Source organism: Lineus longissimus, chromosome 9 (assembly GCF_910592395.1).
Source record: "Lineus longissimus chromosome 9, tnLinLong1.2, whole genome shotgun sequence".
NCBI lineage: Eukaryota > Metazoa > Nemertea > Pilidiophora > Heteronemertea > Lineidae > Lineus > Lineus longissimus.
Window position 1 is genome coordinate 6,134,610 of NC_088316.1, and position 13,113 is coordinate 6,147,722.

General features: G+C 41.2%; 1 protein-coding gene across 1 annotated transcript; it reads right to left on the reverse strand.

Moving 5' to 3' along the window:
* Nucleotides 1–143: 143 nt before the first annotated feature.
* LOC135493562 (sodium- and chloride-dependent taurine transporter-like) lies at nucleotides 144–8,921 on the reverse strand. The gene is made up of 8 exons (XM_064780970.1): nucleotides 8,791–8,921; nucleotides 8,268–8,506; nucleotides 7,179–7,303; nucleotides 6,687–6,937; nucleotides 6,330–6,429; nucleotides 1,099–1,199; nucleotides 323–502; nucleotides 144–203 (listed from the first exon to the last, which is right to left on the reverse strand). The coding sequence occupies exons 2-8, from the start codon at nucleotides 8,501–8,503 to the stop codon at nucleotides 144–146; spliced, it is 1,053 nt and encodes a 350-aa protein (XP_064637040.1). The 5' UTR covers nucleotides 8,504–8,506; nucleotides 8,791–8,921.
* Between the last annotated feature and the right edge of the window lie 4,192 nt (nucleotides 8,922–13,113).

The window sequence follows — 13,113 nt, forward strand, 5'->3', positions numbered from 1 at the left end:
CCTTTAAAAAGTTTTATGAAACAGGTCCCTGATCCATTGACGGTCATGTGGCCTAACCCTATACCAGTATCCTTCAAAATACAAAAGGGCCCGGCGCTTTGTCGAAGGAGACATTTTCTTCTTCTTCACGTCCGGTATTTCATCTAATACATAGGACGACTCTTCGACAGCGAATAGGCTTTCCCGTGTTGCCCGGTTTCCTCCTACAGTACAAGTCATTCAAATACTTTCTCAGAGCCAATAATGTGCAATGTTGGCTCACGCGCTCTCGCCTAAATATTTTAACTTCAAGCGAAATGTTGAGAGAAACTGAAATGCGTACCTTTCCTTTCCAAACTGTTTTGATTGTCTGAAAGGCCATTGTGATAGGGATGAAGACGACGGAGACACAGGCCATGGCCCACCCTATCCCCACGGCCCAGTCAGGGTATATGTATTTACCCCTCCCCTTACGGTCGTATGTCAACTCTGAATAGCTGATGGAACTAAGAACAAAGATGACCTGGAAGTAAAACAAATATCAATTCGATAATTTTTTCCCTACTGTTGTTTTGGTCTGGCCCCTCTCCTTCCCTTTGATAGCCCTGGGGAGTTGTGGAGAACTGAATGGAGGGGGGCGGGGGGCATTCTTACATGTAGTCACTCTGGCATGATGCAGTGTAGAGGTTTATCAGTGCATGTCAGCTTTAAACGGTTTGGGCCAGTAGAGAATCCTCTTCCAATGATTTCAACCAATCGGACATCACAGATCACGTAGCCAAAGACAATTATAAAATCGATTGGCAGGTATAACTGCAACATTGTGGGCAGAAAGTCAGCAAGATTTACGAGATGGGTCATTCAAACATTCAACATTAATGGAGACGAATGGTGCTCCAGACACGTGTGGGACCAATGTTTGGCCTCTACACCTAGCGGTCAAATTCATAACTACTGAAGATAGATGATGTCGATCACCATCTGAAACTTCCAAGGTAAACATGTTCGTCAATTTTAGATCTATTTGAACTTTTTCCTGAATAACAGAGATTCAAGAGTTCTGAGCTGGGATTGACGGAAGTATACGCATTTTTGTGTAACACGTACACCAATACTTACCAAGCAGAAGAGCGGTGCTCCTATTGTCCACATGCCGTACATGAAATAGTTTATCCGGAAGCCATACATCATTAATAAGTTGTCATAGAAACGTCGAATTCCTAAAGAGAAGATGTTTGAAACAGCACAAAGCATGATGCAAATTCTCTTCAAATCGAACACAGCCCACTGACGTACAACTTTAGATAGCGCCACCTATAACTCGATCGAAAAATCACGACAGCTTCAACGAAAACGAGACGCTACGAATTTTACGTGGAAACCAATGCCATGTACACAATGCATGCGCAATAGATTTAGAATAACGTTCACTACATGTAAACTCGACAGCAAAAGAAACTGTGTATCGTGTAGTTTAAAATATATCTTTATGTAATCGATAAAAAACCCATTGATGTCAAGTTTTTTTCTGATAATTCAATATTATCCGTAATAATGTTCACTCACAACAATGTTCTACATGTAACCCTTATTTCCGTGGACTCCGTCGCGTCGATGTTATTGCGTGAAATTTGCAAGTTACAAGTCTAATAAATTAAGTCCAAAATTAAGTCTCTCTGGAATGGAACTCAGAATTTTAAGGGTAGTTTTCCGCCGATATTTCAGGCTCGTCTACCCATCACATGTACAATACATCATCCATGACGCACTGTCATCTTTGACATGTGTATTGTGTTTCCAGCCATGCTGTCTTAGTAGGGCAGCTGCTCCGATCCAAGGGCATTAAAACGTCATTGTTGCATATCTTGCATTCAACTTCCAATGATCGGATAGCGGAATGATAAATGGAATTTTGAGACAACCGACCTTTTCACTAAATTTAAGACAGCACCTTGAACTATGCAAAGTACTCATTACGTAATAGCCATCGGACGCATATACCTGTATTCGTCAATTGGTGTCGCATGACTTCAAATTACGCAATCAGATTTGTTTCTGTGAACAACATCACATATTACCCAAAATGTGTTACAAGTGCTTTCCCTAGGCACGATCGACAGACATCTTAAGTTTGGGGTATTTTTTCTGTTGGACAGTTTCTTTTGCTAGTAAATACTGTCTTCTCCCACTTAACCGAGCGCGGCTGAATCGTAAAATGACTAAGTCCAAATGAATAGGCCGATTTTACTGGTGGCAGGCGAACATTAGAAAGAACAGCCACAGCTGATAATTGACTCCCTTTTCGTGGGCATTGCCAATGCCTTCCACGTAAGTGGATAAAAGACATGAACATTGACATGGGGTAGTCCTGTACTGAATGAATGAATACAATACACCTTGCGTCCTCATTTTATGCCTATAGTGTTCGTTGATTAGAAATTTCTAATATGGGGTCTATAATAAATCCAGCTTCATGGGTCTGCAGAATGTCCCAATAAAGAAGTCTTGCTGTTAACGAATAAATTAAAGAAAAGATTTACTTATCAATTTACCAATCAATTTTATTATCCAAACGGGATTTACACGTCATCATCAAAAACATCATCATCCTCTTCTCCTTCCCAAAACTCAATCCCCTCAACAAACTGCTCAAGCTCATCATTTACCATCTCTACCCCCTCCCCGACTTCGTCATCGTCCTCAGGAACTAGGCCACTGGCTCTCCAACCGTTCATAATCGTCTGTTGTGTGACCCTTTCCAAGCCGAGGCTGATCATCCTGACCACATCCCGCCTGTTGATCCGCTCACAATGTCCTTGATCATCAGTGTGGCCGATTTTCCACACTTTCCAAATGGTCCTCAGGTGACACTTGAAGCTCCTGTTTACGGTCAAGTCCAAGGGCTGCAGCAGCGAAGTACATCATCCTGGGATGAAAGTGTCTGTACCATTCTCTGCGGTGATTGCATCACGAAATTGCTGATTTCGATGCGCCGGATACCTGTCTAAAAGTAACAGGAACGTGGCCCCTGCTACAAATGGCACAACCAGGGCCTGCAACCACTCGATTAGCGATTGGTGTCGGGCCCAACCCTGTGGACTACCAGTTACCTGGTAAAATAAACAACAAGTATGAACATTTACATTACTTTTCTGAACAGTCAGACACGCACAATGTTTTGGTTCCATCCATGACAAACCTATAATAATTTTAGTCATAGAAGTTCTGATTTTCCTAAAAAATAATACTATTAACTAGAATGACCGTCATTGACAACACTGATGACGTCTATGGCAAGCCAGAGTGGACACAATTCGTATTTTATATCCTTATATATTGTTATTTTATGTGGATATATATTCATATTTTATGTCCATATATATTCCGACCAATCAGAATGAATTTCTTTATATGCACAATAATTCATTTTATATACACATAAATTCAATTTTATGTCCACATAAATTCAATTTTATGTCCACATAAAATCCGATTTTATGTCCATATAAATTATTTTATGTGGAGATATATTGGTATTTTATGTCCATATAAATTAGATTATATCTACACATAAATTAGACCGGACGAATTTATCACCACATAAATTCCCATTTTATATGGACATAAAATCAGCCAATCAGAATGCCGCTTTATATGTGCTTATATATTCCACTTCCGTATTGAAAACTTCTACTTCCGTATTAGAATCGGTCACTTCCGTATTAAAATACTTTTGGCCAATGGGAACCATCGTTTCATTGGCGCGCACAATACAATGGAGTTGCGCGCGCCAATGAAACGATGGTTCCCATTGGCCAAAAGTATTTTAATACGGAAGTGCCCGATTCTAATACGGAAGTAGAAGTTTTCAATACGGAAGTGGAATATATAAGCACATATAAAGCGGCATTCTGATTGGCTGATTTTATGTCCATATAAAATGGGAATTTATGTGGTGATAAATTCGTCCGGTCTAATCTATGTGTAGATATAATCTAATTTATATGGACATAAAATACCAATATATCTCCACATAAAATAATTTATATGGACATAAAATCGGATTTTATGTGGACATAAAATTGAATTTATGTGGACATAAAATGGAATTTATGTGTATATAAAATGAATTATTGTGCGTATAAAGAAATTCATTCTGATTGGTCGGAATATATATGGACATAAAATATGAATATATATCCACATAAAATAACAATATATAAGGATATAAAATACGAATTGTGTCCACTCTGGCTTGCCATAGACGTCAGGTACATGCCCTGTACTACAAGCACGGACTTGTATTCTATGCCAATACTCACTCGCACATTGTCTGGAGCATTCGCCTGAAGCTGCCGAATGACGTCACCATCTGGTGCCAAGCCTCTGAAGTTGACATTGGCTCGTCCTTTTCGTCCGTCTGTCGTAACTACTAGAGTCACCGTGCATCCAAGTTTCGGGTTGCCTTGGGATGATCTAATGTCAACATTCTGAGACCCAGTCGCTTCCATTGTTGATCTTGGCACCATATCAAACAACACGAACGTCTCAGCTCATTCATGTTCATGATGACATCAAAATCAGCGTCTCTGATGAGGTCGGCAAAATCTCCCCGGTAGTCGGCAACCAAAGCCTGGGCGTTGTCTGGTAACCCCCTTGAATCTTTGGTCTTCCTTCGATAGCTGATTTGTTTCCTTAAATGGAATTTGCATATTGTTAAAATTCACCGCATACAATCCATTAAGGCCGATCCATGCAACAGCGGAATGAAACTCACCTTTCCATAAAGTTGCTAAGCCAATGTGCAGATGCATGGAAAAGGTATCGCAGGGGTCTCTGTTCTTGTCTTTCGGCCTTCGTTTCGTTCGGAAGCTCTGCCCACCATTGCCGAAATTCTCTTTCAGCTTGCCCTTTAATATCCTCACCGGAAACAGGGAAACCAAGTCTTCGGCGCTCAAGGAACCAGGTGTTCAAATTGTTTTCCATTTCGGGCCAGTATGCTGAAATAAAAAAGCTAACACGTTTAACATCTTTGGAAATATTGATTGCCGATAACCACAGGTATGAACGAAATGTTAGTCCTAGGAATAAAGGTCCCAGGAACAATAATACTGACATTGTTAAAGGCAATGGTCAGGGTCAGTCGCTTTGAAGTATAGTGCGACTTATTCTTCCGTCCATGACACAGAAGCGGACTTATTCCGGTCGGTATAGGCCAACAAGGAAGGAAATCCATTTAGCGAGGAATATAATGCTTGTAGAAACACTACCTTGTGCATCAGTGCCGTGTTGCCGTTGTCTCCTCCGTCTTCTATGGTCTTGAGTTGATATATCTCGGAGGGCAAACAAGTCATCCTGTGTGCTTAAGCAACGTCTAAATGTCTGCGGTGCTATGCGGTGGTGTCTAGCAAAGGATGTCGCAGTTTCAGCATGACGTAATCCTATAGCATGCTCCAATTGGTATGTCTCTTCTGATTGAGACTGTAGCTTTTCTGTTGCCTACATGCACCAGGTACAGCCTGGTTAGCATCATCTACATCATCATCATCATCATCATCATCATCATCATCATCATCATCATCATCATCATCATCATCATCATCAGTAGTGGTATCAGTGTCAGGGCTGTCAACATCATCTCCATGCTCCATTCCATACGTTAACATCATCAGGGTGCCTGCTAGGCCTACCCACAAAATCCATCGCATTGCGTGCATCTTACCAGAAGAACGTGGTCAAGGCAAGATGGCAGACAACAATTATGATATTTGACACGAAAGTGCCCTTTATTGGATTTCCCCCAGAAGAAAACGATTCCATAATCGATTAGATAAAATAAATTCATTTGAAAGACTCTGGATTGGTCAACCATTTACATGAACTTACGTAACTTCAATAATCATCACCCTGACTGCAGGGATTACTGGCCCTGACCGCGACCAGGCGTTATTGAATTGACAACATTTACAAGGTTATCTTCCTTTAACCATTGATTAATATAATTGGCTGTCATATTGAATGTTTGCAACCCACCGGTAAAAACTACAGACTGCCTTGTTTCTGGACTTAGTCATTTTCGAGCCATTTTCCTGGCGCTCGGTTAAGTGGGAGAAGACAGTATATGCCTATATCCGAGATGTCGCGTTCAACGAGGAAAGCGTGTATCCGAGTCACATGCATCAACTTCCACAGGCATTGGATTTTGAACAATAAGCTAGCTGTATAACCGGTAATTAAATTGCTGGTGTGCACAATGCCTGAAGGATTCGTTGGACAAAATGAAAATCGCGGCGAAAACGCGCAAGTTTGCAAAGGCATTACTCAGTATAGATGGTCTGCTTATTCCTTACCGTATATCCAAGCTACGACGAGGCACTCAAAGAAAGCTACCAACAGGACAATTCTGCTTCCAGAGTTGTAGTCAAACAGTTGGAACACATACATCCCGCCCTGAAATGGAATTGTGTTGTCTAATATTGTGACTTTTTCAGAGAACACAAGGATGAGTTTGAAACGTCTTTTGTCAATGGAGAAATCTGGTGGAGGCGACGTTTTACTGCTAAGCCGTTCGACAGCACTGTGTCAAATGCTGAGCAGCTGAATGATCATGTGTTATCATCACTCAGTCCGCCTGGCCTCTATATATTTTCATTCAAAGAGTAAAACCGGATGGGGCAAATGTATAGTCTGAAGTGCGAGGTACTTACATTTGTACACATAGATAGTCCAACAAAATATGAAATCAGGCAAACAAAAGCCACGAATATTTCCTTTCTGTGGCCTTTTCGAAGCAGTTTAGGAAACGCATCCACGCAGGCTGTGACGAAGCCCTCCACGCCGACGAACTGACTGTCCAAGCCGAGAAGAATCACCATGAAGAAGAATATGGCGCTCCATAGAAGTGCTACCGGCATCTGTGCTACTGCTTTTGGGTAGGCTATAAAGGCAAGACCAGGACCTGAAATAGAGGAGAGAAACTGCGTGAAATGGCGCTCCATAGAAGTGCTACTGGCATCTTGGTTACCGCTTTTTAGAGGGCTAAAGGCAAAATCGTCCGCATCGGTGCATATTCGACCGGGCGCCGTCGCACGATCAACCACCTACGCCGAGTCGCCTGATCAATAACCCAATGGCGCACCAGAAAACTTAACTGAACTGAACTAAACTTAACGCTTAACTGAATCGTGTCGGGTACCTACCTGAGGCCGCGACGTCTTTGATTGCAACACCTTGTTCGTTGGCCATGAAGCCGAGGACTGAAAATATAACGAACCCCGCAAGGATACTGGTTCCACTGTTCGTGAGGGCGAATATAATGGAATCTCTGAAACAAAAACACGTGCGCAGTTTATAAGACAAGAGAGATTACAACTTCAGTGACTGTTATGGAATTGCAAAATAACTTCCAATCAAAAATTATACGTAGATGGGATAAGTTCATGTAAATGCGCATACTTGTATTCTGCTAGTAATCTGCTTTAGGCTGGGTTCACATAAATCTATACTCTATACGGTATTCGGTGCACGTTACGGAGGGCTGGGGTATAGTGGAAATCTAACAAGGCTGTGTCAATTACCGAATCACATAGGACTGAACTATTCGGAGGGCACCATAAACACGAATAGTCAGAATACCAAATACAGTATAGAATACTAGCACTATGCGAACCCAGCCTTATGCCGATAATCTACAAGAGTCCTATAATCCTTGTGTAATAGGCAGGTTTGCAAGCTTACGTTTTGGCTCCCATTTTACGTTTTACATTTTCAAAGCGTAATTGTTAATGACACTGAGCGGCTCCAGGTAATTTCAGTGTCAACGCCTTAACGGCGAGACACGCGTAAGTCCTTTCGCACAATTTACGGATTCGATTTTCTGTCTACTGGCTTCGCACGGGTTATAACATCGATATGTGATGAGGAAATATAGACAAGAATCTGTACAATGCACATGTTAGCTGTTTATGTGTAAATTCGGGGCTATAGGAGGTGAAATTTGTTCCGGAAGTATAGCTGAAAACGTAAATATAATCGTAATTCTTTTTCAAAACATAACCTGACAGAAAACTTTACATACGTTTTCGTTTTTAAGAAAATGTAAACGTAAATGTAAAACGTAAGCTTGCAAAACCTAGCTGATAACTCACAAAATATTAAATCTTAAACCTGTCCGGCATTTTAACTCTCGCCAATATTATTTGTGAAGAAAATTGTATTACCAACAACTAAAAGTAATCTAAGTGTATCTCTCCAATATGTTTTTTTTATCCCTGTAACTGATCACATACCTATATGAATTATGATGAAATTCGTTGTAACTTCCCAGCGCCGTGAGTGTCCCGATGCCTATAGAATACGAGTAGAATATCTGTGTCCCCGCGTCCACCCACACCTCGATGTCCAACAATCTGTTCCACTCTGGCTTTAAGTAGTATATGATGCCGTCCACTGCCCCGTCTAGCAAAGTCCCTCGGATGAGAAGGGTGAACATGAGAATATAGGGTGTTGTTGCTGTAAAGTACATCACCTGGGTGAGGGAAAGTGATAAAGACACCATTAGCGATCAGGCTAGACTGCCGTTAAACTGACGGCGATCCTTAAAGAGTTTCACAATTTTCTACCGATGATCACCAATAAGTTATGTATAAACGTATTTTGGAATATTTTTTTCGTCAGTCTCCAAAAAGAGACCAGGATTCAGAGGTACCCGATAATTTGCGTCAGAGGTCATAAACGGCTAATGTCAACATCCTTTGAAACAGGCTGACGGTTGTTGCGGTCATATCTCAACCAGTTGCCATGGCTGGTTACCTTTCCTGAACTTCTGATTCCTTTCCATATGCAGAAATAAACCACTATCCATGCCAGGAGTAAACAGAGAGCAAGGTCCCATCTGATCTCCCCAACCTCGTCAATACCACCCGATATGCCAAGGACACGGTTTCTGAAAGTCAAGGGCAGCGCTCTTTACGATGCTTTGTGGTGCTATGACTTTTGATGATAACACGAAACTGAGGTTCCGCACTGCTCACGAACTACGATAGGAATTATTAGGTTTTGTAACCGAAAAGTCCACGAATGCAATTTTACTAATCTTATAAATCATTAGTATCAACTTATGCAGGATACACTAATGGTGATGATGCTGATGAAGATGACGACGACGACGACAGACGACGAGGTCAAAAACAATGAGGAGGAAAGATGGCGATGACAAGAGATAGGTTTTGCAACCGTGAAGGAGGAATACGAACTATACAAAGTATGCAGTCCGTAATGGCGTAAACGAACATTATCGACGATTGTTTGAGAACATTTCCCCGATTCATCGTACATGTATACATTGTATTGCAAGTGTCACGTAAATGAATTAGCACGATGACTTCGTAGTTCGTACTTCGTCGTTCGTAAGGGTTGTGAAACTTGCCTATTGACGATGACGACGGACGATGGACGGTGGATTCTGGTAGTTTAATAGACAGGATTAGCAACCGCCCGAATCCGAGTACGAGGTGATTCCCTTTTTGCGTTCTGCGTCACATCAACTGCGCGGGATCTTCCAGATATTCATTTTGTACTCGCTCGTAAAACACATATATAGTCCTGCAAGTGCTCGTAAGCACTCTCCCACTTCAAATTTCACTTTTCTCATCCTAGCTTTAGGACATTTCCTTATTGTTTTGGAATATCTAGGATCTCTGCGAAACGCTTGTAACATGTGTAATGGCCAGTGATGTACCTTTGATGGCAAGAACACTCTGTAAATGCGAATGGGTGCGTGGAAGTGCCCCGGGCATACCCGTTTATTCTATATAAACGAAGGGCCTAAACCCTGATTAGACAATTGGTAATAAACAACTCGAGAACCTTATTACATGGGTAACAGTAGACAGCATCCCCCCCCCCCCCAACAGTTAGGGTGAGGAACGAGGCCGGTCCGCTCCGTCAGGAGTGTGATTTGAACCTACCTGCACCACGGATATAATGCTAGTATATACAATGAAAGCCAATGCATTTAATTGCCATGCAAATGAAAAATAAATAATCAGAAAACGCCTTCATCAAATACTTCAGTCGGGACAGTCGTCCATTACGATTGGTTCGGTGTCCTCCTCAGTTCCTGTAGTTTCTTGATTTTCTACAAAAGTCAATCTCAGGCAGCGTTTTGCAGTCAAGAAACGGTGCAACCAACGTCCAGTTGATTGAAACAAAACTGGAACATCAGTACTACACCAATCCGTTTTGCATTATTAGTTCTACACCAATGAGTCCGTTATGTACAATACTACACCATTCCGTTATGTATCATCAGTACTACACCATTCCGTTATGCATTATCTGTTATACACCAATGAGTCCGTTGGGCATTATCAGTATATACTACACCAGGCATTTATAGTATTTTTTATCGGTCTACGCAAAGGCATTGTTGACATGTATATTCAGTGTGTATTTACACAATTTGAATTTTGTAAATTCAACTATGGATTTCAAATATCCAACCAACGCCGTAGTAGTCATCAAGTGAAGTGAGGCAGTGATCAGGATGGCATGAAAAGGGCAGCTTCCACGAGATACGTATCTGGCGCCTCCCACAAGGATAGAACCCTGGTTAGACCACCATCAAATAAGACATAAAATCTCATAATAAGCTCAAATACACTAATGCTTGTATTCTACCCATGGGACGTGTCACTAGAGCATCTTTCTTTGTTCTGCCTTGCTTCTCTCAAATGACTGTCATGCAAAATTAGCTTGGAGGCAGAGTTATGTAACACGTATAGAATATGAAGATGACACCTATCTATGGGGCATCTTACACCTGTTATTATCGTTGTTTTGTTACCATGGTTTCGAATGATGCGTCCGTATGCATGTACACATGTTGAGACTTTGCTGGACATTTCGAACTTAATAGGAATATGCAGGTACACCAGTTATACCAAAGCAGCCAAAGATGGAAAACTTGACAGTTGATATACAATAATGGCCACTTAATCACATAAAAGCTTGTGGGACAATCAAAACACTGTTCAAAGCCCATGAATAAACCTTGCAAGGAAGTAACCTTCATACGGTTGCAGACCCTGTTAAAAACCATTTATAAACCCTGCACGTGGAGTAATAGCTGCATAAGGTTGAAGATACTGCCAAGGCCCATGACTAAAAAGCAAGGAAGTTACCTTCGATAACCGTGAAAGGTACTGCTGAGGCACATGACAAACTTAAGTGTAGCAAGGAAATTACCTTCAATAATTGTTAAATATACTGCGGCTAGGCCTTATGAATAAATTTAGAAAGGAAATTATTTTCTTCGATTACCGTTGTGAAGATACTGCCAAGGCCCATGAATAAACTTAGCAGGGAAGTTACTTTCCATAACCGTTCGTGATCGTGCTTTGTAAGATATATACTGCAGTTTCGGTTCTCTGGTGTCGGTGAAAAATGCTCAGAGGTGGCTTTTGTAAGACGGTCATTGAATATTGTCACCACCAATGATCATCGCACAAAACCTCATCTACAAGCATACGAGTCGCAGCATCACGTGACAATTTGGCAACTTCCGGTCAGTGGCGGCCGCCGACAAAATAGTGAATATGGTAAATCGAAGTGCATGTACGCAACGGACTTCGACATGTATATAAACGTCATGTGTTAGGCGTCTACGTAAATAGCACGGCCAGATTTAAGCAGCAAGTTGTCTACGTACATTACTAAGGAATCAACACCGCATTGGCGGACTCAATCGTGCCTGAGCCGTAGTCAGAATGTGAGCTCCAACCGTCGGTCTATATTTTACTAGAGGGAGGCACCCTTCAGTTAAATGTAAGATTTCAATTCTAGCACACCTAAAATGACACGAGAAAACTCTTTCCAGCTATGGCTCTATCTGTTTCGCTGAATCCAACACAGCACGTAAAATCGATCGCGCATTCCTATCTCGATCGAAAATCAAGACCTCTGCCACAAAAACGAGACACTGTTTGAAATACTACGTTGCTTTCGAGGTGTGTTAGAATACGGTGCACATACAAAGAGCCACCAAGTGAAAAACACTTACATTCATCACCGTGATTAAAAGGTCTGAAGAAGGAAATATGAAAGTTTCACAGTCTGTGAAGTAGCGGTTGATGAAAACATCCCTGCATATTACAATGGGAACCCAATATGGACATAGCTAAATAATCGCTTTCAGAATGATGATTAGGAATAAGCGAACACTATTCGGCAAATGATTTTTCATCACAATATCAAGCACTCAATCGCAACCATGAAAATCGTTTGTCGTATTAAGCGTCGAAAACCGACCACTACCTTTTGGTCGCACACTTCGAAAACCAACATAATTATAACACCATTAGGTTGTTCATTTCGAAACCCAATTAAAAGAACCGACATGCTAAAAGATAAAAGGTAAAATATAATGTTTGGGTTTATAGTCTGATACCAACTACAGTTGAGGTTATCAGCCTTGTATCCCGGTTATTCCTGAAACCTTTCAGTAGACCTAGAGATGATATGCTTAATCAGCGCTATACAGTCTAAACGTTTCTGACCACCCATTCATACACCTAACCTTTGGCGTAGATTTCGAAAACCAAAAACATGATTTCGTTCACTGAGAGCAAACAAAATGTCAATTTTTTGACAAACCTTTACATAAAATATGTATACAAAACTAGTGACCAAGGCAAGCATGCAACAGATATGAGATATATACCGTTCGAATTAATCCCAACAGAGGACTGCAAAGATAAAAACAAAAACATAGAAAATAGCATGACTGTTTATACATGTATAAAATTTGCCCAGAACGAAACCCAGAACGTTTTCAGGTAGAAAATGTTTCAAATGGAAAAATACTCCGAAAACAAGATGGCGACGAAGACAATAATGATGATGATGATGATGATAGTGATGACAACTCATCGAAAAGAGAACAAATTATCAAAAACTTTGCAAAATGGGCGTGGCATCGTATACCACTACGATCACGTCCATGAGTCAACGACATCAAGTGCTTGCTGGGGAAAGTCGGGTACGTGTTGGGTTGGGTATTAAAGTCATGATCGTGATTTGTGAATGGAATGGACATTTCTACGGAACAAACTTACGTACACGCTTAGATCAATG